Below are 24,703 nucleotides of genomic sequence, written 5' to 3'. Positions count from 1 at the left end.
AAAAATAACTACTAAGTTTGTGATATGATTTAACCACTTTAAAACTTAATGTTCTGGGTAAAAACAAAGTTATCATGCTGTGGTCAAGGGAAAGGAGCCAAATAGTTATATTTCAGAGTGTTCATTTTCTCACTGGAAAAAATGAGCAGAATAAGAGACCTTTCTTCCTAGACCAAAACAAAACAGAAAACCCAACAACAGAAAAAAAAAAAAAAAAAAAAAGAAAAAAAGAAAGAAAAAGAAACCACCAAAAACCAGCCAAACTTCTAGTTTTGAGTATCTGCAAAAATTCTACAAGTGAACCAGTAAAATCAGCTAGTCTGCCATGTCTAGCAACCACCAGCATGCACCTGGCTCAAAGTCTAATTTTGAGTGCTGAGAGCAGCAGGGACAGAGACAAGTAGTTTGAAGCTGCCACTGAACTTGATCAAGATATGTATGGGGATTTTTCCACTATTTATTTTCTACAAATCATTTCAATTTAGGACGTTTGTTTCTTAAATTCAGAGCCTTGCTTACAAACCTGCCAGAAATTATACAACTTTTTATCCTGTTGGATCATTTGCTGGTTATTCTGTAACAAGCACGTATTATTTCTGACACACAAAATATCAGAAATAGGCTGCCTTTCTTTTGAAAATTAACATTTATGGCCTGAATAATTTTTCTTTCCCCACAGTGAACAGTTATAGAATTTTTAGCCCCTAAGGTATTGCAAACTGCTCTGCCATGACTGGAGAATATTTTGGGATGAGAGTGAGCCATGCAACACACTTTGTCCTATCTGTTTGGCTGTACCAGTGTAGCATACTGCATAGAAACCAGTAGTCCTTTCTCCTCTCATTGTTGATTAAGGTACCCATTTAGAAGGCCAAGAGAGTTTTTCTTATCTCAGACTCACAGTATGTATCTCACATATATGTCTTTGATTCTCTTCCCACAGGAGAGAAGGAAAATATAGCTGAAAATCTAAGGCATATTTCTCCAGCAGGATTTCAAGGGGGAAAGCCTGCCTGGACTGCACAGAAGTACCCTGCACACTCACAGAAACATTCCCTGGGGCTGGTGGCACTGTTGTTCAGCCTTGCCCTTGCTGAGAAGGTTTCCACACAACACTGCAGCAATGAATTTCCTCCGGAGGCGTCTCTCAGACAGCAGTTTTGTGGCAAATCTGCCCAATGGCTACATGATGGACTTGCAGCGCCCTGACAACTCCACAAGCTCCCCGGTTTCGCCTGCCATGGAGAGAAAGCATCCACACCCACCGCAGCCCTTGCACTCTTCCTCTACCGGCACCAGCATCTTCAGCTCCATCTCCAGCGCCATGAAGCAAACCACACAAGCGGCTGCAGGGCTAATCGATCCCTCGGCCAGCCCCACGCCACCGGCGGCCCAGAAACCCAAGATCCTCCTGGTGATCGATGATGCGCACACGGACTGGTAAGTCACTGTGGTCCTCGCTGCTGAATTCAGCGCCACGGAGTTTGTGGGATGAGAGAGATTTGGGAAGCACAGGGAATCTGCAGGGCAGGTACACGGATGCTTTCAAATATAGGTCACCAACTTTGGCCCCAGGTCAGTGTCTGTCCAGTGACTTGCATAAATGACAGAGTGCATTTTTTCTTGAAAAAAAAATGTTAATTTGGTACTCATTCGCAAACTTCTTCGTATGAGCACACATAGGGCATTCTTGGCTCAGCAGGCTTAGCTGAGCTGTCACATCTAGTAATGGTCCTAAGAGGTCACAGCTGAAGGTGTGCTAGTGATGTGATTCAGGACCTTGGCCTACTGTTTGTGCTGGCTCCAAAAGTGTAAAGGGACTCCTCTCTCCATCTTCCTCTCTCTCGAGCTTTTCCCTGTGTCCAAATTTGTACGTCAATTAATAGAAATTAACCCAAGCCTACTACTATCAATACCAATAACTGGAGTTCATTGGCTAGTCAAGAGCCCTTTACTTGCTAAGCATAGTGACTAATGACAAAAGACTCCCAGGATCAGCTAAGCCTCAAATTTGTCTTGTTCATGCAAGTCTCTGTTTACAAACAAAAGTTTGGAAGTTTGTTTCGTGTGATATTGGGCAGCAGAGGACACTTTCCGAAGAGTAGCACAGCTGAAATCTTCTGAAATGTTAGAGAAATTACTTACTGCTTACAGTGTGCTCCCTTTCAAAGTTGGCTGGTTTAGGAGGCTTTAGACAAGCTGGCTAAGAGACCTCTTTAGGGGAAAATCCTAGGCATGTGTTGAGGACATGCTTATTGTTTCGTCTGTCAGCTTGTCACAACACAATAAAAAAAAGGAAGGGTAGCACAGTCAAGGGGACTGCATTGAAGATTTCAAAAGGAAAGAAGTTGGGTTACCAGGTCTTGGCCAAGGGATGTTATTTTATTGTTCTTTTCATCCCACACACTCTTCAGTAAAGTGGTTACCTTTGGTCTTCTCTGCTTTCCCAGGAGAGTGGGGACAAGGTGGGACCTGCCCCTCCAGGTGTATCTTCACAAAACCAGAGCTTGGCTCTTAGATAAAAGGGGGTAATGGCTGAGTACCACTGGGTCAGTCTTCTTTAGCCAACTTGAAGTAAGAGAGGGAAAACAGTGGGATTTTTCTCAAAGGAGAAACAACATTTTAACTGAGTGGGAACATTCCCAATAAGGTGATCATCGTATCAAATGTTTCACAGGCCTAATGTCTTTTATCACAGTAGCAGCCTCCTAAAGGCAGATAGTTCAGTCAGCAACACCGGTCTGGCTCAACCCAGATCTCTCCTTCCCGGGTGCACCTGCAAGTGTCCCAGCAGGCTGATGCTCACCAACCTCCGTCTCTGCTTGGCGTTTTGCAGTTCCTTGAAGATGCTGCCAGGTGGCAGTCCCTTAACATAGCATCCTCCAGCTGGGGATGGGAGTGCCTCTAATGCACTGCTCTAGCATCTGGGGCTTAGCAGGCACTGCTTAGTCCAAACACTGTAATCAGAGAGGAAAGCCCTAGCTCAAAGGCCAGTCTAGTTTTTCCTTGAGATTAATGGTGCTGGAGGTGGTAGTCTGGACAGGGGAAAGGACAAGGAGGGGTTGGACTCTGTTGTGGTGTTTTCATGTTTTAAAATACACACTGCATTCAAATCCCTTCCTTTATATCTCCCAGCTGCTGTTCTGTCATGCAAACTTCGTGGTCTGTGAGCTGAGCTTGCCCAAGGAGCAGCAGCTGGGAGATATAAAGAGGAGGTATGGCTACCCGTGCTGTCTTCACTCCTCCACTCGTGTGTAAGCGCTCCACACATCCTGCTGTCCAGGCTGTCACTCTGTTGTCTGTAACTCAGCAGTTTCTACACATGATGGGGGACCCCCTTCATTTCTCCCAGTTCTCTGCCTCTGTCCGCAGCCTTGTGGATATCAAATAATGCCGCTTGCAAAGGCTCCCTGCCTTCACTCCGCCTACAGTTGTGAGGGCACTGAACAAAATTAGTGTATGCATTCACGACTGTATCCTAACATACGTATGACATGAAAACCAAGGAAACCACATTACTAACCCTTGTCTGCCTCAGATTTCCATGGCTCTTTGTAGCATGGACAGAAACACATGCCTAGAATCTTCCCCTGAAAGTAACATGTGGTCCTTTCTGAGAGAGCATACCAGTGCTACCACTCCAGTAGGACACGAGTGCTACTTGGCAGTGGATTTTCATGTCTCCAGAAAACTCTGTGAGCCCTGGAGAGCAGCACTGGAGAGCAGTGGCTCCATGCCTCCATGGATGTTTATTCTTGGTGAGGTCCTTCTGGGCAATGCCCGTCGTCATCTTGGTCTCTGCCAGGGTGTTATGTGAGCTCAAGCTGATTAGCCTGAGGCAGCAGCGTTTGCCTTCTGAGAGCAGAGCTGCAGAAGCTGGTTATCCAGGGATTCTGGCTGCCCACTTGGCATCATGTGCAGAAGCAGTCTCAGACCTTGGAGGGTGAACAACAACCTATTGTTACTTCTATGCTGGCGATTTCAGGTTTAGAAGAAGCATCAGTGTTTGAAGTGGATTTCACCTCTGCCTGTTCTTGCTATTTGTGAAAGCTTTGTGTTTGGTTTTCAAGAAACCCTTTCCTTCTCCTTTTGAAATAGTTAACTGTACTAGAAAAGATCCCCAAGAAATAACTGCCGAAGCTCTACCTTTATTTTAAGGGCAGGGGGCTTCCACAATGCCTCCTCCCCCCACAGCAAGTTACATAGGGTTTACAACAAGGACTAGCTTGTTCACAGACAGGAAGGGTAAGAGACAGTGGAATCTGCCATTTGATTTCTCTTCTGTAAATGAAAACACTTTCTCATAATTGGAGACTGTAGCAATATTGCCAAGCCAGACATTAATTTATCATCCCTGTTTATATTACAGCAGAGGCAAAGAGCTGCAATTGTGGATTAGGACGAGGTGTTGCACAAGTGTATGATGAAATTCTCTAACAACCCAAACAGGCAAGTGCATGTTGAATGCATTTTAAAGTCACAAATGGCAATCCTTTCTATTTTTAAGGAGCTACTATGTCTCTGAAGGTACAGTATAGCGCTCGACTTCTTTCAGAGGTCTGGAGGAAGCAAAGAGCATCCATGGAAGTCCATGGTTTGTCTTCCTCTGTAAAATCCTTACCACTCTTGACATGCAATATGCTCTTGTTTATTCCCAAGTCAAAGTACTATAAAAATATTCTGAGCCCCACAGAATATGATCAGCTGCTTTCTGCATTAACATCAGTAAAGGAAAAGTACGTTCTATTAAAAGCAAGGGAACTCACCCAGCTTTCTGTTAAAGTGACAATGTTTTGACAAATTTTCCACCCTTCTCCAAGACCCTGCTCTAGCACACTGCGAGGAAGCACACAGTGAATCTGCCACATGCAGGACGTGTACAAGAGGAAAACACTGTCAGTATGGCTCCCTTGTGCTCTTGGCTTTGACAAAAACAGCCCTCAGAGACAGCCGCAGCAGCCAATGTCCCCGTGCATCAGCACACTGGGGGAAAATTCTGCTTCTCTTCAGTCATTAATGGTACATATCTCAGCCAGGTAGCCCCCACTTGGAGAATGAGGCACCTTCTCGTGGGCCTGGCAAGCAGTCTCTGTGCCTCGGGAGACTTCCAAAAATGCATCCACAACTCACCTACAGCAGCTGCCAGAAAAAAAAAAAAAAAAAGGAGCTCAGACATGACTACACAGGCAAGCGCGCAGCGAAAGTGAGCAGGACCGTGAGGAAGGGGGTGGCAGGGCTCCATATGATGGCCGATGGGCCAGCTCTGGCAGCCCGAGCTCAGCCGGGAGGAAAACGTCCCACCTCTGGAGACCCCCTCGCCCGACACGCTCTTAAGTAAAGTCAAGTTTTTGCTGGGTTGAATTTCTCAGCAGATCAAATAGGATTTAGTACTGTGAATTGTTAATCCCCACCCTCTGCGAAAGTGCTCAGCTTTCTGGCCTAATGCTTCATGTTTAAGCAGCTTATTTGGGAAGTGATCAAGCACAGCTAAGGCTCCTATTAGCAACATATGCTAAAAACATCGCTTTCTGGAACAGACAACATAACAAAATTCTTCTTTTTGCATTTGTTAGATATCTTAGTTGCATTTGTGAAATACCTCATGTCACTTTTCAAAGCTATTGCTGTGTTTTGCCGAAATTTCAGGCTGTTTCATGTCTTGCACAAAATAGACATGCCCTATGTGCAGCAGTTCCACGCACTAGGACTGTGCCATGTTTCACAGAAAAAAAAAAAAAAAAAGCCAGATAGGATATTTTAGGAGACACCAAACTGCATTCTTGTTTTCCCATTTACTCTACAGCCAAATCTGCCTGAACATACTGTCTCCAAAAATTTAAAGATGAAGAAAGAGAAAAACTGTGATTAATACTGAATGAAATCCTCTTAATAAATCTGAAATGATTCTTTGTATAACAATAATGTCATGATTCAGGTCTAATTATGAACTGACCTGACAAGATTACTGTTTTATACTGTTCAGAGGAAATTATAAAACCTTTCTTATTAAAATAAAACTACTTTTACTTCTGGTAGTACATGACAATATTGAGCCTTAAATATGTTATTTGTCATAAAATATAATTGATCAAATAATAAGTCTAACACTGAATTTTAGTAACACGGGACTTCCTAAATCCTAATTTTTTTTGCAAGGGATTCCTTTCCAAAAATATTCAATGAGTGTCATGAGTCATTTCATGCTTTCAGTAGGCTGAATATCATATACTAAGGCTTATTATTCAGATGAATATTTCTGTACCTAACTCAAATATAATGGGAAGATCTGAACTAGCTTTTGGATTCGGACTTCATTATCTTTTATTTTTATTATTATTCAAAATTTACTCTTCAAGCTTGACTTCAGGAATCTGGAGGTTAAATTGCAAAGTTTCATCTACATTTCCTGACAAGAAACCTAAAATCATCTAACATGGTGGTAACTGAAAATAAATTATTATGAATTAGCTTTTATTATACAGAGGTGACCTTTTAAAGTTTCACAAGTTCTGTGCAACTCTGCAACTATAATTTGAAAAAGTTTACAAGTACAATTTGTTTTCACAAATCTGGCTAAAAACCTTGCATTTTTATCATTTAGCTATGTCTACCCAGGACTGAATGTTTCTATTCCTATAATTCATGCCAAGTGTGACTTGAGGGCAAAATGGAATTTTAAGGAAAGAGGAGGCAAGTTTATGTTAAATGTGTGTGTGTGTGTGTGTGTGTGTGTGTGTGCACGTACATACACGTGCTTGGAAGCAGCATGAAGAGTTTCTGTATTCCCTAGCATATAGGCATAGGGGTGAAAAAGAGGTAAGACTGTCAAAGATATTCCATAAATTGCATTTATCACATAGCTTTCCAATCTGTTTTAGGTATATCACCATCCTGTCTGTCTGTATTTTTGTCCTGCGTATGTAAAGCAACTTGGGATGTAGTCCTCCTAAATGAAAGGTGATACAGAAATGTAAAGGATTAGTATCATTACAAAAATAGACACAAAGAATATGGAAAACATTCCCCACCAGGTTATAAATATGCTAATGTAAGTCAAATCTGGGACCTTAATTGCTTTACCAGCGTTCCTATAAATGCACAGAATTTAACCTCAGAAAGTCCTGCCTAGTCCTGTACATATTAAAAAAAAAAAAAATAAAAATTAAAAATCCCTCAGATGTATTTCTCAAGGTTTGCGAGACAGATTTCTTCTGCTTGAAAGCCAGCAGCCCTGCCTCAGTGTTGGTTTGAGTCAGCCCGGTTCCCCTGCTCCTCGAGTTCGGGGAGGGCACAAGCGGGATGGAATAAAACATTGCACAACCCTCAACAAAATGATACCCCTTGCAAAGAGCTCCAGGCCATACCATTTAGATTTAGCAATGTGGAAATGTTCCAGAAATGTCCTATTTCAATAATACACAAAATAAAATTGCTGCTTTATGTTGTACTTAAAGCGGCCCCCCCACCTCCGCCCCCCCAGCTCTTGGTGGCCGGGAGGAATGTAACCGTGATGTAGCCTGGGTGGGGGATCCGACCTACAGCAAAGTGTCCTTTTTATCCTGACAGCTCAGAGAAGCAGAAAAAGCTGTGCCCAAAAGCAATCGTACTGCACTAACTAATGGTGCTTCTCTTGAAGCAGGGGGGACAGCTTTGATTGCCCCCGTTTCACGAGCAGGAGATGGCACAGGAAGATGCTGGGAGGCCGGTATTGTGTGGGACTCCATAGTTCCTTGAATAGAAAGAGCAGCCTGAATGGTTGTGTCTGCGATCATTAAAGTGCTGGTGGCTTGCCAACGCAGGTCTCCCCCGAAAACAGGCCTTCAGTTCCCTGAGAGAAAGGGAGGACTCACAAAAGAAGATTTAAAAAACCCTTCTCCCTTCCTGCCCTGAAGATTCCCTTTATGTGTGCGTTCAAGCCAAGAAAATCCTTCCAGCCTTGTCGGGTGGGACCTTGGACCTCATCAAGGATCTCACCACGAGGTCTTCCTTTATCCCAAAATAAAACCAAAACCACCAACCGTACCACCATCGCAGCTCGATACAAACCTTTTCAGGAGAGGTATTTCTTTCCTTGATGTGATCCCGTAACTAATAACGCCTCAGGGGTTGTTTTACAGTAACCAGAGCGGGCTGGGCCTCGTGGTTCTTCCCAGAAGGCAACAAAGGCAGTCTGTTACCTCGGCCCGACCTCGGACACCGGGGACCTACCTGCCGCGCAGCTCAGCCGGCTCTCGATCCGGCGGCTCCAGTAAGCCGGGTGGTGACAGCACCGGGAGCAAGATGATCCCTCCCCGGAGAGACACGGGGCTGAGCACAGCAGTACTGCACCCTGGGGCTGAAACTTTTGTGAAGGTCTTGGCAAAGTGTCAGTGCATTGAGGGCTACCTTTTCACCCCACCCAAAATTTAGATTGAGCTCTGGGTCCCTCCCTGTCTGTCTGTACAGTGCAGGTACCTGTTCCTTCTTTCTGCACTTGCTTCTGGTCCGTTTCACCGGTTGTGCAGACCTTGTTTTCCGAGGTCTTGAAGCACACACTTATCCACCATCTTTAGTACCCTAACACCCCCACCCCTGGCCCAAGGTACTCTTACAGAATAAATATTAACTAACAGCCAGTCCATCCCATGGCTGAAGAGTGCATAAAGGTCTCTGGGTCAAAGCAGATCTGGACAAAAGCTCCAATTGGTTGAAAATCTCAGCATTTGTAGAGTGATTTTTCTATTCCCTATGTCCTGGACAGTTGTGGCTTGACCATCTCAAAAGTCCTTACTATTTGCAGCTGGGAATTGCTAAACTGGGGAGGAATGGTGAAGGGGTTCAAGGCTGGCCTCTGAAAGGAAAACCTTCCCTGTTTTCACCCCTGAAAAAAATAAGGGCACAAATGCATCTCTCCTCTTCCCTCCCCTCCCCACAGCCTTTATAGTGTGGAGGGGCTGGGGGGGGTAGGGGTAGGGGTTGAAGCATTCCAGCGGCTGCTGGCGGGTATCCTGGAAACTGTCTCCTTTTTCCCAGTCCCAGCCCCTTTTATGAAGGAGACAATGCGGACATACAGTGAGTGCCTTGTGCATCACTTGGGCCCCCAGGCCCTTTGACACGGGGATTTCGTACAGTGGCTAACCCCCCTCCCTGCCTTCCCTGAGGTCCCCCCACACCCAATCCAGGGGGCTTCAGCCTCGCCTTTTCCAAGCTGATCCAGAAAGAAATGACATGCCTTATTTTCCCAAGGGCCTTGAGAGAAATATGTGTAATGTGATTCAAGGGAAGTAATTCAGATAATTCCAGAATTTACCCATGGACCCCTTTTGGTTTATTTACCCAGGTCTCTTCATCATTTCTCTCCCTCTTTCCTCCACCCACTCCCTTGCTCACCTCTCCCCAAGAGTCCTGCATATTTCCCCTCTCCTCAGCATGTTTTGCTTTGGCCCCTCCGCAGGGTGGGAAAAGACTGCTTCCCACTCCAGATAAGAAGTGGTCTCCACCCAAAGTGTGGCTTGGCTTTCTTTGTTTGTTGCGTCTTTCTCCAGAGGCACAAGCTCAGGCAGAGGATTTGGAGGAATTTGCCATTATAATATCCTAGTGCCCCTCTTTGGCATGCTCTCAGTGATACTGAGCCTATTGCTGGGGTGAAGGTACAAGCCTGCTCCTGCATTTGTAGTTCAAGGCCTCTGTCGAACAGTGATGCCTCAAAAAGTGCCTGGGTTCATTCACATCACAGGGGATTTGGGCTCAGGCTTATTTGTTTGTCTGAAGGATGGCTTCCCAGTTACTCCAGGACATACTACCAGCAATTGCAATGATATTTGCTATGTCAGCTCCACTGAGGTCTCTCACAGGAAGAGTTGAGCTATATTTCTTTGATCTCTTCCTATCCTAGAAAATTGCTTCATACAGGATCCATCTTACAGAATATGTTGAAGTCCCATGAACTTAATACAAAATACCAGCCAGTCTTCAAAGCTGCATAATGTACCACAACTCTGCTTCACTCAGTTAATGGACTTGGAGGAACAGCTTTAAGCTTCGAATCACTGCACTCCTCCAGGCACCCCGATCGCTTCAGATCTCTTGTCCCTCCTAGCTACTCCCTTCCCGATGCTGATTTCTGCACCTTTTCTTATATGGGCTGCTGTCCAGTGGCACTGTACCTGGGGAAGAGCTCCTTAGGCACTTTCTCTGATGCCTGACAGATAGGCATCTTTTCCTATTCCTCACCTGTGCAGAGCATTTTCCAGCCTGGCAGAGGTTGTGCAGTCCCATGCTACATCCCCAATGTCTCTGTTTCCTACAGATCCAGGCGAAAACACCAAAGCAGTCCTCTGAAGCAGCTTGGATATGTTTCTTTGCACTGAGAGAAAAAAAGCAAAAGGAAGAGAGAAGAAATAACTCCAGGAGAGATAGTACAAACTCTGCACAAATGGTTTCTCCTGGATTCCTGTGCTGAGCATGTGTATTGGCTGATGGGTTGTGCACTCATTGCACCTACTTTTGTTTTAAAGCAGAAGGAGAACAAGGCAGATGTAACCAGTTTTTATTGTACTGAGAGAAATTGTGTGATGGTCTATGCTGTACTAACAGAAGCAGCTTGTGAGTTTCGGCCCTTTGCTGCTGATCCTGGAAGCCCCTACTCCACGTGTGGGAGTTACTTCTCTTGTGCCGTGTTTCCCCGTGACGCAGGAGCAGCGTAGCAGTGCAGACTGGCCACAGCTCCTGTACCTGTAGCCCACTGGCCCAGCTCTATCTCCCCTGGGCCCGGTGACACATGAGGCTTTGACGGGGAACCTCGCACCCCCATGAAGACCGGATCCCTGTGTTTGCAGACTACAGGCATTAGTACGAAGGTGCAGGGAAGCACACCGGTTCAGGCAGCTCGCACATAGGTGCAGTACAAACTGACCTAGCTGTTGGTGACACCAGAGGGATAAACTCTGGTATTTGTCTTACAGGTATGTTTGCAGTCTTGGATCAGTGCTGTCATCTCTTTCTCAGACAGATGCTTTGCAGACACCTAAGGGTACTAATGTTATACATGGACTTTCTGCGAATTAGCTCTTATGTTGGTAATTGGAGGTGAATTGATAATTTATATTTCCCTGCTGCTATTAAGGATACACTCCATATCTGACAGAAAATTGTGTATATACTTCCTCCAGTCACGGTCACTGAGGCAGACCGGGCTTTTTTCATGGCAGCTCTGGAAAGTAAGCTTTTATTTTTTCCAAATTACTTCATGGGAAGAGGCATCAGGTTTCTTGTGGCCCTGTAATCATGTCAGGGCTGAGGCAGAAAGCAGAAGTTATGTTTGTCTGATGCCCTTGCACCCAGAAAGTATGTCCTTCTCCAGAGCATGTGGCTTCTACATCACAAAGAGAGGTTCAAGGCAAGCTTGCTCCCTGGAAGCCAGGGCAGACCTTTGGCTGTTTATTATGGTGTTTCTTCCATCCCAGCCAGTGCGGCCACATTTAAATGCATTGCCTAGCACTGTAAATCCCACCCAGGAACTGCTCTTGAGCATGGCCCTGCAGTTTTCTTCAGTCAAAACATGTTTACATGTTAATTTACTGAGATCACAGCAACCGCACCACCCCATCTGCACCCTGCCTAGACAAATTACAACTCTGCGTTCTGGCGGGTTAAACATCTGACATGCTTTAAAATAAAGGGATGGCCAGCCAAGTGGTGGTCAGTGCTGCAAACTGCCCAGGAGAGGGGGTGGGTTTGTGTGACCAGTGCCTTGCCCAGTTTCCTGAGCTGGGGGGTGCCAGACAGCCCCTTCCCAGGGCGATGAGCCACTCCTCTGATCACGGCCAGTTGGCTGTGCTGGAGGTGAACGAGGGTACCTCTGAGGCTCCCCAGAAAGGCTTTTAACTGGTCTTCTGGGTACCACTCCCCTGCTGTCCTACAAGTTGCCTAGATAAACCTGCAGCATGTCACTTCCTAGGCAGAGGTCTGGAAGAGCCTTGCTCAGGTGGTTTTGGGGCAGAGAGCATCCACAAATGTCTTGCACAGTCTCACCTGCCAGAAACATCCAACTAACTTTCTCCTGCATCCCCGCCAGAACAGCATGGTCTTCCTTTCTTCCATCTCATGTCCACTGTAGGGACCAGAAACCATTTCATACATTGTGCAGTACTGACCAAAAGACTCTCCCTCTTGCAATGGAGGTATCATGATGTTTCTGTGGCATCAGCAATGATTCCAGCTTGCTTGAAATTTCAGGTGAGGCTAAAGCCATTTTTCATTTCAACATGATAGCCTCTACTGCCCAGGGGTCTCCAAAACCCCGGGTGCAAATTGAAAACATCACTTCATCCATTTCAGAGATGTTTCAGTAAGAAGTGTTTCATTCTTACCCTGGGCTGTGTCAAAATGATGGGCTGACCAAAATATTTGGCTGCAAATTGCTTAGCACCTGTAGTCTTCAGAGACATTCAGAGCAGATTAACCCTCCTGGGGGCCTGTCTTTGAAAGAAAGTGATATATTGTGCTGTTAAAAGAGAGTTATCTGAGACATGGGATGAGACAACCCATGTGGAAAGAGGTATAAGAAGGAGAGGTCACACGGTGTCTAAGTTGAGGTTTCTTGCTCCGCTCTGACTCCTCACACTGGACGTGCCCTCTGTGTGACTATCCATGACCAGAGCCAGCACTGTAGAGATGGGAGAGAGGAATTTTTAACAGTGTGAAGGCTAATTTCCTGGACTAGGCAGTGGAAGCCTCTTTGCTCCATCTGTACTGGGCTGAAGTTAATCACACTTCATTACACACCGAAGCAAAGCAGCACCAAGGAGTTAGCAACCAGCTGGTCGGCAAAGAGGAGAGGCCATAGAGGGAGGAAGTGTGTTTCATAAATGTGGGTAAGGAGTATACATTATGAGCATGCTGGGAATAAAAACAAGCTTGTACCAGTGAATAGTGTGCCTCAAATTTCAGACCAGTTCCTGTGGGCCCACTTAAAGCTTGTTCCAGTTTTTGAGAAGTCACTGGTTCCAGCAATATCCCCAATGTTTAGGAGTGAGGAATGTTGCCAGACCCTCTAGAGCCGTGCCTCCAGAAATATGATGGAATTATTAAGTGCATTTAGCGTTCCTGTTTATTGTTAGAGGCATGATGTCTCAGCTTGTCTGCTGAATTGCTTTTTTTTTTTTTTTTAATGCAACACTTATAAATTCAAAAATGGGAAGAAAAATGGCCAGAGCTCTGCTTTTTATACTGGACAGGGGTTGTTCAGGCCGCTTGATCTTGGTCACATCTGGCTGCTACAGTGTCCCTCACTGACATCTATGCAGAGGTCTTACTAGCACCACGCTGATGGATGGGCTGTCTGGGAAGGGAAGCGTGGGCCAGCTTTCAGATACCCTCATTAGAACAAAGCAGAAAACTTTTAATATTTTTAGTGTCTTTTTCTAATAAAATGAAAACTTTTGACTTGGTTTTGAGCCAGAATGACAAAACAAAACAACTTTTTTATTTATATTTCACATTTCTGGGGGAAGGGAGAATTCAGCTGAAAACTGGTGTGTTTCAGCCACAGGGAAAACTGCCTTCCTACTGTCTCTCCTTTTTTTATTGGAACAAATAGACACATAGTAAAAATGTGAGCCAGCTTCTTTTTTTGCTAATACTATAAAATAGGGAGCAAAGCCGGCTTCCCCTCACTTTCCTTTACTTCTTTATTCTGTCCTTTCTTTGCCAGTTGGAAACAGAACGCAGAGAGTTACTTTGTCTCTGGAAACAGCTCTTGCAGGGCTTAACTGTGTTTTCAATGCTTTCCAAATAGAAGAGCTTTTTTGGACCCTACATGGTCTTCCTGAAGTTTTAGGGGGAGGTCTGAGAAAATAAATTCATATTTTCTTCTCTCAAGCTTGTTTGGGGAGGGGAAAAATTAGGGAGAAATTCACAGGGCAAATCCCCTGCTGACTAATCAATATAAGGGGCATTATACACACATACGAACAGATAAGCTAAAACTGCCTGCCCTTTTCCTATGTTTTCTTCTCCAACACTACTGTCAGCCTTCCCCTTTCATGAACACCCAACCCTTCTGGAAGTACTTTGTTGTCTGCATAGCATAGGCAGCTGGGAGCAGGGCTGGTGGAAGGTGTAAGTTCTTCTGATGACACTGCTCAGCCCAAAAGCAAACACAGTTTCTCAGTTCAGGAGAAGAGATCCTTCATTAGTGACACTGTAGATGCAGATACTGTTTCTCTAAATCAGTAGCAGAAAGACAAACAGAATCGAAAAGCAGCTCTGCAGCAAGAGAGCAAGAGATTAAGCTTCACAAGTACTTCAGCTGTGATGATAAAGATTCTTGCTCAGCAACAGAAAGTTCTGATGCCATGCCATATGTTGCTCTGCTTTTACGGAATAAAGATTGAGTATTAAATGAGATATAGCAAGGAGTAATTGATTAGAGTTGTTGCTCTGGAAAAGATTAGGAGAGCATTTGGTTTTCAGTTTGAAAATAAAATGAAAAAGTCACAAGCCTTGAAAGAACTTTTCAATGTGGTTTTCATCTGGCTTGGCAGGTTTCTCCCAGAGAACAGAAAGCTGGAAAAAGATAGGAATTAGGAAAACACTCTGTGACCCGGATAGAAATTCTTCAGCAGAAAGGGATATGCAGAAGAAAAACAGTATCTAATGAAAGCCAAAATCTTCTTTAACCATGTTTGCCTCTCTGGTTTCTTCTGCAGGGCCAAATATTTCCAGGGGAAGAAGGTGAATGGAGAATTTGATATCCGAGTGGAACAGGTCAGTAACAACTGAATTCAGCTCTAAGAAATGTGTGTGGACAGGGCTGAGGTCTTAATGACAGATAATCTGTGGATATTTCTTGAAGAAAGGAACTAATGTGGAGTTTTAAGACATGTACATTTTATGGAAATGTGTAAGCTATAAATGAAAACATCGTAGTGTGCCATCTCTTTGTCCTCCCTACCTCTGCAGAATCAGTCATTATTTCACGTTAAACCGAAACTTTCTGTTCTGGTGATGGGATTATAATTTCTTCCATTGGATGACTACCTCACAGCTCTGTATATATGCCTGAAAAGGTGCAAAGCCAGTATGCCACAGTACATGTTGATGATGTTATGTTCCACATGTGAGCCATACAAGTCTTCTGACTTACCCTGATTTAAGCCTAAAACCTTTGGTTAAAGTATGCAGAATAACTACACATGGCAAAAGCGTTTTATGTGCTGAAAGTCCATAGGAACAGTAAGGAGATTCGTGACCTGTTTTCTGATGTGCTCTGCAGGGCATTGGACAAATTCTCTGTGCGTCTGTTAGCCTTGGCACCAGCCATTCATTTCAGTTGAAAACACTTCATGTTGGGGTCTGTCCCCTCCTCTCTGTGTTGGTGCAATGCCTGTCAAAATGAAGTCCCAGTATTGACTGAGACTTTGCATGCTGTTGTCAAAGTAGAAATGATTATTAATAATCATCTGTAGGCACCTAACCTGGAAGCAAGCATAAGAAGAGAGAGATGTAGAGATGAGCTGGAGATCCTGCAGGAATCATATGCTTGTTTTTTACTCATTGGGGCTATAAATCTGCTTGGATGGATAAAGAAAGCTGGGGAATGTTGTTTGAATTACCTGATATTTATGTGTTTATAAAGATGTTGATTCTGCATCGTGTGTGTGTGTGTATAAAATTATTTATGCCGTGGTTTTGAAGACTTTTTCAGGACCCATTTGTCTTGCTAAATGTTTCCTTCTCTTTTCAAAGGGGTGCTGTCTAGTTGCCTAGGACTATACATGAACACACATGTTCTAATCAAAGGCTGTGTCTGGGACAGAAAAAGTTAGCAAGTCATTTTTTTGTAACTATGATACTATGAATACTTCATTTGCCTCTTTTTGTTAGTATCGCACTTGTCAGTACTGGGTGGAATTAGCAAGAACAATTCTCACTTGCACTTCTTTGTCAGTCTTTATTTTGCTGGCGGTATCAGTAAATGTCCTAAAAGAGAATAGGGAAAAAAAAAAATATTAAAAATCACATTTCTCACATAGAAGCATGGAATCAAATAATAATTCAGATTTGCCCTTCAAACCTCTGATACAACCCGCTCCACCACTCAAAGCAGGGTCAGTTTCAAAGCTAGACCTGGTACTCTTCAAAATGACCTGTTAATTCTTTCCTAAAGCTCCAGCCTCTGCCTTTCCCTTCATAATCCTTCTCCTCAGATGTTACAGCACTTGAGGTCCTTATAAAGGAACTACTTTCAAATGGTTGGTGAGTGGAGAAGGGCAGAAGTGGGCTCTTGATTCCTGATGGGTTAAACCCAGTAGTGACCCGTGTCATCATCACTAGGTAGCTTATCGCATTTCCCCAAGGATTCTTTCAGGGAGATTTTCCCAGTCTGTCTCTTGAAACCCTTCGCATAGGCTGAATGTCCATGTTTGAGCTGAGGCACCAAATTGCTCCAAGCAAAAACCATAAGTCTGGTGTGACTCTGGGTAGTGCTCTTGACTCCCTCAGACCTCAAAAGCAGAAGGGATGATCACTTTCCCCAGCTGGATCACTGTCTGTCAAGAAAAACACAGAAGTTGCTTTGTTACGGGCAATCCTCAGACCTGACCTCAGGCCCTTCTGCATAGCGTTGAGGCCAAGAGAGGGGCACTTCTTTTTTCAAACTCTGACTTTCTGTCCTCTTCTTTTTTGCCTATTCATCCTTGCTTAGTATTTCTTGCTATTTAATTTTCATTCACTGCTCCTATCCTGATTATCTGGAGCCTTCCTTTCTTCTTCATCCTCTTCCTCAAGCACAATCCAGGAACCTAAACTGTTGTGGAACAGGTCCCATGAGGCTGAACATCAGACCCTCTTGACCTAAAAAATTAATGTTCTTCCAGTCTCCTTATGGAAGGAAAAAAAAACCAAAACCAAAACAACAACAACAAAAAAAAAAAAAAAAAAAAAACAACAAACAAAAAAACAAAAAAACAACAACAAAAAAAACAGGGTATAACTGGATTTACCAGCCTGGTCCACACCTTTCTCTTTGAGTTCCCAGATCACCAGTGTTCACTACTATAACTGTCTCGTGAGCAGCACACATACTGTGCCATGGTGCACAGGCATTACCCTGGCCGTTCGGTTCTGAATAAACGCTGCATCAGATCAAGGTTTGAGTCTGAAGCACCTCTTAAGCCACTTGGTCTGTTCATTAAGTTCATTTAGTTTTCCAGTCTTCCATTTGATCCTGCTTCAGATAACCACACATTATTGACTGAGCCAGAAATACATTTTGCCTTAGGAAATTTTTTTTATATTTTATAGGAAAAAATACTTTTGATCTAAAAAGCTAAATAACAAAAAAAAAGATTGAATGGCAGAAAGCAGTGAAAGGAAATATCCAAATGTTAAATACCCTTGAAAAACCACATTGGGAAAAAACAACTGCCTTATTTTTTCTGACCATGCTGATATTTTTGCCGTTTTTCCAGGATGCTCTGTAGTTGGTTTAAACTGAAGGAAGAGTTTGTCCTGTTGCTTTTTCTCATCCCCTTTCATCTCCATCTCTATTACATCTTAATTCTTTCTTAACAAGCCATTTCAGCAATCTTTGGGGGAAGCAGAGTAGGATAGTAGATAATGTATTTTTTTAAAGTCATGACATCACCTATTTGTAATGGGGCAGGAGTGCTGAAAGCAGCGCTGCCTCTCCCTCTCTCAGCAGCAGGAAGTCAGTTATCTAATCTGGTTTATACACCCCTAGCAGCTCTCTGAGCTGCCTCTCCCCCTTGGCTGTCGTCCGAGGAATGCAAGACGTATGTGATCATGCTGTCTCGCTCCGTCTGTCCCCCACCCCCAACACTGTGGAAGGCATTGGCTGATTTCAGCCAAATTGGAGAAACAGACAGAAGCTTCAAGATACTAAGTTTCTACAAGGGGTGAATTCAGTTCGTATTAGACACTGGGTAGTCCTCAGGGATGGTTAAATGCCATCCTGCTGCTCAGGAGCTACCTCCGTAAACTCTAGCTTGCATGAAAATAGGGTTTATGGACTCTCAAAGAAGGTTTTCAGGTTCTTTTGCACAGAAATTAATTGTATGACCTCGACATCACCCCCAGGCCCTTGCTCTTCAGCTAGGTCCATTAGCACTAGCAAGAGACAAGAGATGCTGTGGGTGCTGCCTGGTGCCAGGGAATAGGAGAGAGCATTGGCAGGGACACTGTGGTGGGTACACCCTCTCCAACCTCTGCTGTCTCCTGACATTCATTAAAATGAACTTGAGGCCTGACCGTGTTCCCACCTTTGTTTCTTCTCTTCTAATCTTCAGCTTAACACCCAAAACATGCTTATTGATGTGCTTTAGAGGCTGAGGGTTTTATTATTGTCCACCCTTGACTGAAACCCGGGCATGCAATGGCTGCAGGGGGAGAGGCACAGGGCTGAGTAAGGGCTGGGGTGGGGGGAAGCAAGTGCAAGTGTTCTCCAGAATCAGGGCTCTTTTTCCTTTGGAATCAGTTTGGATTACATTTTGATTATTTGGATATTTTTCCACTACAAGTCCTTCTGTAGCAATGACAGTCATTCATAAGACTGAATGAAACATTGATCAAAAAGTGAAAATCTATTTGACATATTCCCATTAAAACCCCAATGGTTGCAGATTTAAACAGCTGAGTTTTTACCAGTTGAGTCTAAAAATACTATCCCTCTTTTATGCTAAAAATAAGGTTCCTAGATTTTGGTCCGTGTTGTTGTTTTTACTTGCCCTGTGATTTCTACCTTTGAGAACTACATTGTATATATCTCCAGTTCTTTTCTCTGGAAATACAAATGCTAGGGAAATTCTTTAAGAAATGAAAAGTATTTTAGAAATGAAAAGTATAAGTTAGATTAAATGGCTCTAAGGCTAAGTTAATCTTAAGGAAGATTCTTAAAAAGTGCCTCAGAAGTTGACCACATTGCTTTCAGTCTCTCCTGAAATTAATTTCATTTTTATCCTCTCAGTCCTTCACTGGTCAGAGGAGAGGAGACATTAGGAAGCACAGTATATTCAGGTGGAGGAGGAATTATACCATAGGCCTTATGCCCTGTCAAATGTTTTCCGTCACTAGAGTCAACTGGTAGTAATTCAGCACCTCCTTCCCCACCCTCTCTGCCCTGTCCCGGAGAAAACTGAGCCTTGCATGCTCTAAGGATTTCTTATGACTCTGGAGTTTCCCATACGGATCATAAAACACCCCGGTGGGGGTCTCTGAGCATCGGGCATGCCCCGTGCACGAGGGGGGGTGCAGCATGGCCGCACCCCCCCCCGGCACACACAAGCACAGTCGGGGCAGGAGAGCTGGGGCTGAGACCCCAACAGCCACAGACCCGTCCGACAGGCTGTGACACCGGGGGTGGAAGCCAGATGAGTAGGACACTTGCCACCTGCCTGGGAGGGAGATGCGCACAGAGCGGGAGATATGCAGAGAGGGGTCACTGGGGCGGCGCATGGAGACCTGACTTAGGAGAGGGGGCTGAAAAAGTTGTTTATCCTGCCGAAGCAGAAGCTAAGGGAGACGCAGCTGCTTTTAATAAAGACACTGGTTAAAGAAAGGGTTTGGTGACGTGGTGCCTGCAGTAGCAAGGGGTTAGACCCTATGGCTCTGGTGGGCTTTTCCAGTCCTGTCCCCTGTGTTGACCAGGAGCCCAGAAGGGAGGGAAGAGAGCACAGACCTAGCAGGCAAGATCAAGCAGAAATTCTTAGGGAGTGTGCCACCTTCGGGGTACCCTTCCTTCAGATATTTCTCAAAGGCATTTTAATATGTTAAGCGACATCTTTCCTGGCGTTGGCTAATTGATGGTGGAGGGGGGTGAAAAGGGTGAAGGGGGACTGACGAGGCCAAAAGGTTCATCTAAATTTTTATTCCTGTTGTTTGTCCACCCATCTCCTTCCCACCATTTCCTGCTGTGATGAGGTGGGTCTGTCTGTCCGTCTGACACGCATTCTTCTCGCACAGCTCATTCACTTGTTCCCGCTGCCTTGTTATTTTCAGGGAATGATTATTCAGTGAACTCCTATGTACATGCTTCTGGAAAAGTCTTGTGGTATAGATTATGACTCCACTGGCAGCAGTGTCAGGAAAAAAGTTGTACTTGGCACTCACAGAAGGTAATGGTAATACAAATCATGAATTCCAGCTCCATTGTACTTCCCGTCAAAAAGAGGTATTTTCATGTGCAGCATAAAGTGGTACTTTCAAAAGGTGGACTCTAATATGTCCGTGTACAATGAGAGGAAAATTAGCCTCTCATCAAATAATTCTATAATTTTTATTCATTATATGTTTAGGGTATTTTTTTTTCCAACTGAAATCCAGAAAGCAGTTCAAGAACAGCAACAGCAGTTTTCATAGCTTTGCCACATACAAGCATTCAGAAACCATGAATAAATGGACCCGGAGAAATAGCAAGAATAACTCAAAAATCATGGATTTATTAGATAAATATTATTTTATTTTATTTTATGTTATTTTATTCTATTTTATTTTACTCTATTTCATTTTATTCTATTTTATTCTATTCTATTTTATTCTATTCTATTTTATTTCCATTGGCTTTTGGATGCTTACAGAGTTCATGTTTTTGAGCTATTTCCTAGGATCAAAAGGTTTCAAAACGTGCTTTTGTTAGAGCTCAAATTTTCAGGCAGTTACACAGCTCCTGAAAAGAAAATTCAAGACATAATTCCAAATGCCAGCAGAGCATGGCACCAAAAGGCACTCACACAGGCCAAGGCATGTGGACCTTCATCGTCAGTGCTGTCTGTAGCCTCGGAGCATGCATCCTAGATTCAGGACTTGTGAAGAGCAGCTGTGGAAGCTCCCCTTGGAGCCACGCAGCAGCATCCCCCCTCCCAGCTGGACCCTCTTTGTCCTTTTCTCCCAGAGAGCAATCCCAGTACTGGGGGGATGTGGGGAGCAGGGTGCCTCCCCAAGGGAAAATGTCTCAGGAAAGAGACATGGGGAATCAGGGTGTGTAATCTCTAATTCTGCATGCATGTGCACACCAAGCACGCACAGCCCCAGTCCTCTCCTCGTTCACATCATACGATCTGTTCACCACTCTGCCTGTGCAGGATTTAGGGATTGCTTACTTCCCCCTGAAATGCTTGTAATGGTTGTAGTGAAATATGCTGTTACAGGAATTCAGTATGGTGTCTGCCAAAGTCTTTCTTTCCTTGCACATATTGGAATATCCACCAGAAACTAAAGCATAAAATCCACTGAGGAATGTATGTGATTTGATTAGACAGTGGTAATTCTTCATCCCAAGTGCCTAAGCCATGACACGGACCAGCCTGTGATTCTGACTGCATTTTGTGTCATGGGGCAGGGAGAGAAAAACAGACATGTAGTGGTAATGGGCGAGGAGTTTCAGGAGCAAGACTGGGAGAGTGGAGAGCCTTGGTCAGAGCACCATCAGTGGGTAGGAGAGAGCCAAAGGGAAACACTGAGACTGGGGAGCTCCGGCCATGTGAGAGACCCAGTGACCTGCAAGCCACCCGTCGCTTCAGTGCCATGAGTCAACCCACCTTCCCCCATGCTCATGTAGGTGAGAGGGGCTGGTCAGAGAAACTGCCAAACCTGTGCTTGGGATCCTGCTGTGGGTACTCTGTGCTGCCTTATGGAAAGCTGCGTACTGTAGCGGCAGCTCAGCGCTGTGATTTATGTGATGGAACAATCCCCAAAAAAGCCAGTGTGCGTGTTGTAGCATATGGCATGTTGCACTGAGGAAAGTTCCTGGCCGTGCTAACACCCCCTGCTATTTCTGTGTATGTGAGGTATATATGCAAATGGGGGTGCACATGTAAATATTCACACAGAAGTCTAATATAACGTTGCGTCTCCCTTTTCAGCAATAACCAACCTGAGGAGCTTTTAGTTAGGTTATGTACAGATGAGGGCTTAGAAATTTCAGCAGCTAAAAAACCCCAATGTGCTTATCGCTGCATTGACAGACTAAGCCTGCTTGCTTTAAAAAAAAAAAAAAAAATAAATAAATAATAGCCACTATCCCCCAAAACACAAATCCAAAAACCTGTCTTGCATCCCTATTCCTGCATTCCTGTGCCACAACAAAGATGACTTGGCCCTCAGCATCTGCTCAAGGAGCAAACTGGGATGCTTTCCTGGGATTCCCTTTGACACACAGGGAGAAGTTTAATAAGAATATCTGCCAGATACCAAACTTATCACAAGATGGCTGAGGCTGGAAGGCACATCTGGATATCTCATAGTCCAATGTCTTGTCTCTGAGCAAGGTCACCTAGAGCAGGCCGCCCAGGACCGTGGCCAATAAATGTTTTAGTGTCTCCAGGGATGGAGACTCCACAGCCTCTCTGGGCAACCCATTCCAGTGTTTGACTATCATTGCAACAAAACTGGAGTTTTCTTGTGTTTACATGGAATTTAGCGTATTTCATTTTGTGCCCATTGCCCCTTGTCCTTAACCTGAGCACCACTAAGAACAGTATGGTTCCATCTTCTTTACTACCTCCTACCAGGTTTTATAGACAAATCTCCCCCTTGTGCATCAGTCATCAATGTCAGATGCACAAGATGGGGAACTGAGGACAAGTCAGTAGTCTAGACAAAGCAATGCAAGGATTACAGTGGATCTCAGCCAGAATATTAATTAAAAAATAGTCACATTGCTGCACATAGACAAATCCATGCGGGGACATATGGACAGCAGTATTACACGCGATGTAAGTGCTAGTGCATTAGATGCTAGTGGCCTTACATCTTACTCAGCAATAGTCAGGGCTCTGCTGAAGGATCATGGTGAGTTTGGGCCATTACAGCTCAAGGAAGTTGTGGACCTTTCAGAGAGGATCCCAGTGACAGCAACAACACTGATCACTGTGCTGAAAAACAATCACCTACAAGAAAATCTTACAAGAATGAGGTTGTTTTTGTCTTAGGAAAAAAAGGAAGAAGGAAGGGTAAATCTTCAAGCAGCAAGTATTCAGGTTCTGCAGGAGGAAGTAATAAACAAAAAAATTAGTCTTAAAAAGTAAGGGGAGAGATTTAGATTGGCCATTGTGAAAACTTTCCAAGGTTGTTAAGGCACAGATTGCCTGAGGAGGTTCCTCATCTGTAGAAGATAAAAGAAGGTTATGTAATATCTACATACAACAGCAGAGGTAGATCTGATCCTGCCTTAGGAAAAAGAGACACACTGTGTGATGTCTTGAAGTCCTTCCAACTCAACTTTCTGTTATTCTATGAAAAATGCTTAAAATCCACCTTGAGCATCTGCTTCCCATGAATCAGTAGGTATAACTAGCAAGCCAGGCATTTCTATCACATGATTTTAAATGGCAGAATCCTTCTTTATTTCATTATCAGCAAACAGAAAAAGAAGCCCTAAAATAGCTCTCCAAACAGATCTCCAGCACCTAGAGAACACTGATGGGGGAAACTGAGAGTAGCTTAAGGTTTAGTCCAAATGATCTGAAGAGATTTCTGAATCTGAATATCTGAAATAGGCATTTTTAACAGAACTATCCTTAAAATACCTGTGGGCATCCTCCCAGATCTGGGACCCAAAGATGTACAAAATATTTCTACTCCCACAGTCTGTATTACATTATTCTTCAAGACAGATTGTGTCACGTTTGTCACACATGGTTCACTCTTGCCCTGAATGTTTTTGCAGCCACTGGTACCATTACAAAGCAAGTATAAAACACCATCAGTCTACTGTAATGCCGCCTTCTTTTGATGAGTCCTAATGCAAATGACTCTGCAAGGCCATGGGAAGTTGTGCTCTCCTGTTTTATGCATAGTTACCTGTCACTCTATCTGCATGGGCTGCTTTCAAAGACCTCTTTGTCTGCAAGGTAAACTCAAGCTGGAGATGATCTCAGACTGGAAATCCCAGCCAAGGGAAGTCATCAGGCTACAAAACCCACAAAGTTAAAAATACAGGGAACACTGGAAAATCAACAGGAAATAATTTCTGCTGACTGAAGTTTTCAGCCTTCTTCCAAATCCCAGCTAGCAGTGGCCTGCTGGATGGGACAAAGCAGCTACATGAAAGTAGCAGCGGTCCTTAACTTAGTTGGTTAGAGCGGGAGCAAATGCCAGGAAAAGGTAAGGATTGTCCCTCAGCTGTGATTATATATCTGAAGGTTTTGAGGGCAAGGTAGCTGAGTCTCCCAGACCCTCTCCCCACTCTTTCCTCCTTGCCAGGGTGCCATGGACAATGGTTGCCAAAGAGGATTTCTCCCTTTCTTCTGGGTCTTGACATTAGCAGGCCTGAAATTGGTCCTGGCAGTTTGGTATGAAGTACTTACCAGCTCAGGGGATTCCCAGGCCTGTTTGGATGTCAGGTGTCTGAACACAGCTTTGTTTGGTCTGACTGCTTCAAGGTGATGCCTGTCAGACCCGCTTAGATTGCAAGTGCCAGACATCAAATGAAGATTGCCCATTTGCACCCCCAGCAAAGCAAAGTCTTAAGCTCTTTAGTACAAAACCATTATGGAAGAAATTACAGAAGAAAAGCATAAAACCCATGAAAACACAGACCAAAAGCTTTCCTCTCTTGCTCTGATGATCACATCAGATGATGTATCCCTCAGATGCAGAAACTGAAGGTCCAGCTCAGTAACACCCTGCTTTCAGATTGGGACATCTCTGAGGAATATGTAGACACAGAGGTGGGAAAACTGTCCTTTCATCTCCCCAGTCCATA

At 44.2% G+C, this 24,703-nt stretch overlaps 1 protein-coding gene across 1 annotated transcript in view; it reads left to right on the top strand.

Moving 5' to 3' along the window:
- The window catches only part of SYN3 (synapsin III), a 203,184-nt gene that overhangs the window by 18,479 nt on the left and 160,002 nt on the right, over positions 1-24,703 (top strand). Inside the window, exons 2-3 of the mRNA XM_033004423.2 lie at positions 944-1,440; positions 14,691-14,748. Of these exons, the coding sequence (XP_032860314.1) occupies positions 1,124-1,440; positions 14,691-14,748 (375 nt within the window). The 5' untranslated portion in view covers positions 944-1,123. The remainder of the gene's footprint in view (positions 1-943; positions 1,441-14,690; positions 14,749-24,703) is intronic.

This window comes from Tyto alba, unplaced genomic scaffold (genome assembly GCF_018691265.1).
Source record: "Tyto alba isolate M040663 unplaced genomic scaffold, T.alba_DEE_v4.0 Super-Scaffold_2, whole genome shotgun sequence".
Lineage (NCBI taxonomy): Eukaryota > Metazoa > Chordata > Aves > Strigiformes > Tytonidae > Tyto > Tyto alba.
The sequence above is the reverse complement of the archived record's forward strand: the minus strand, read 5'-3'. Positions and strand labels throughout refer to the sequence as shown.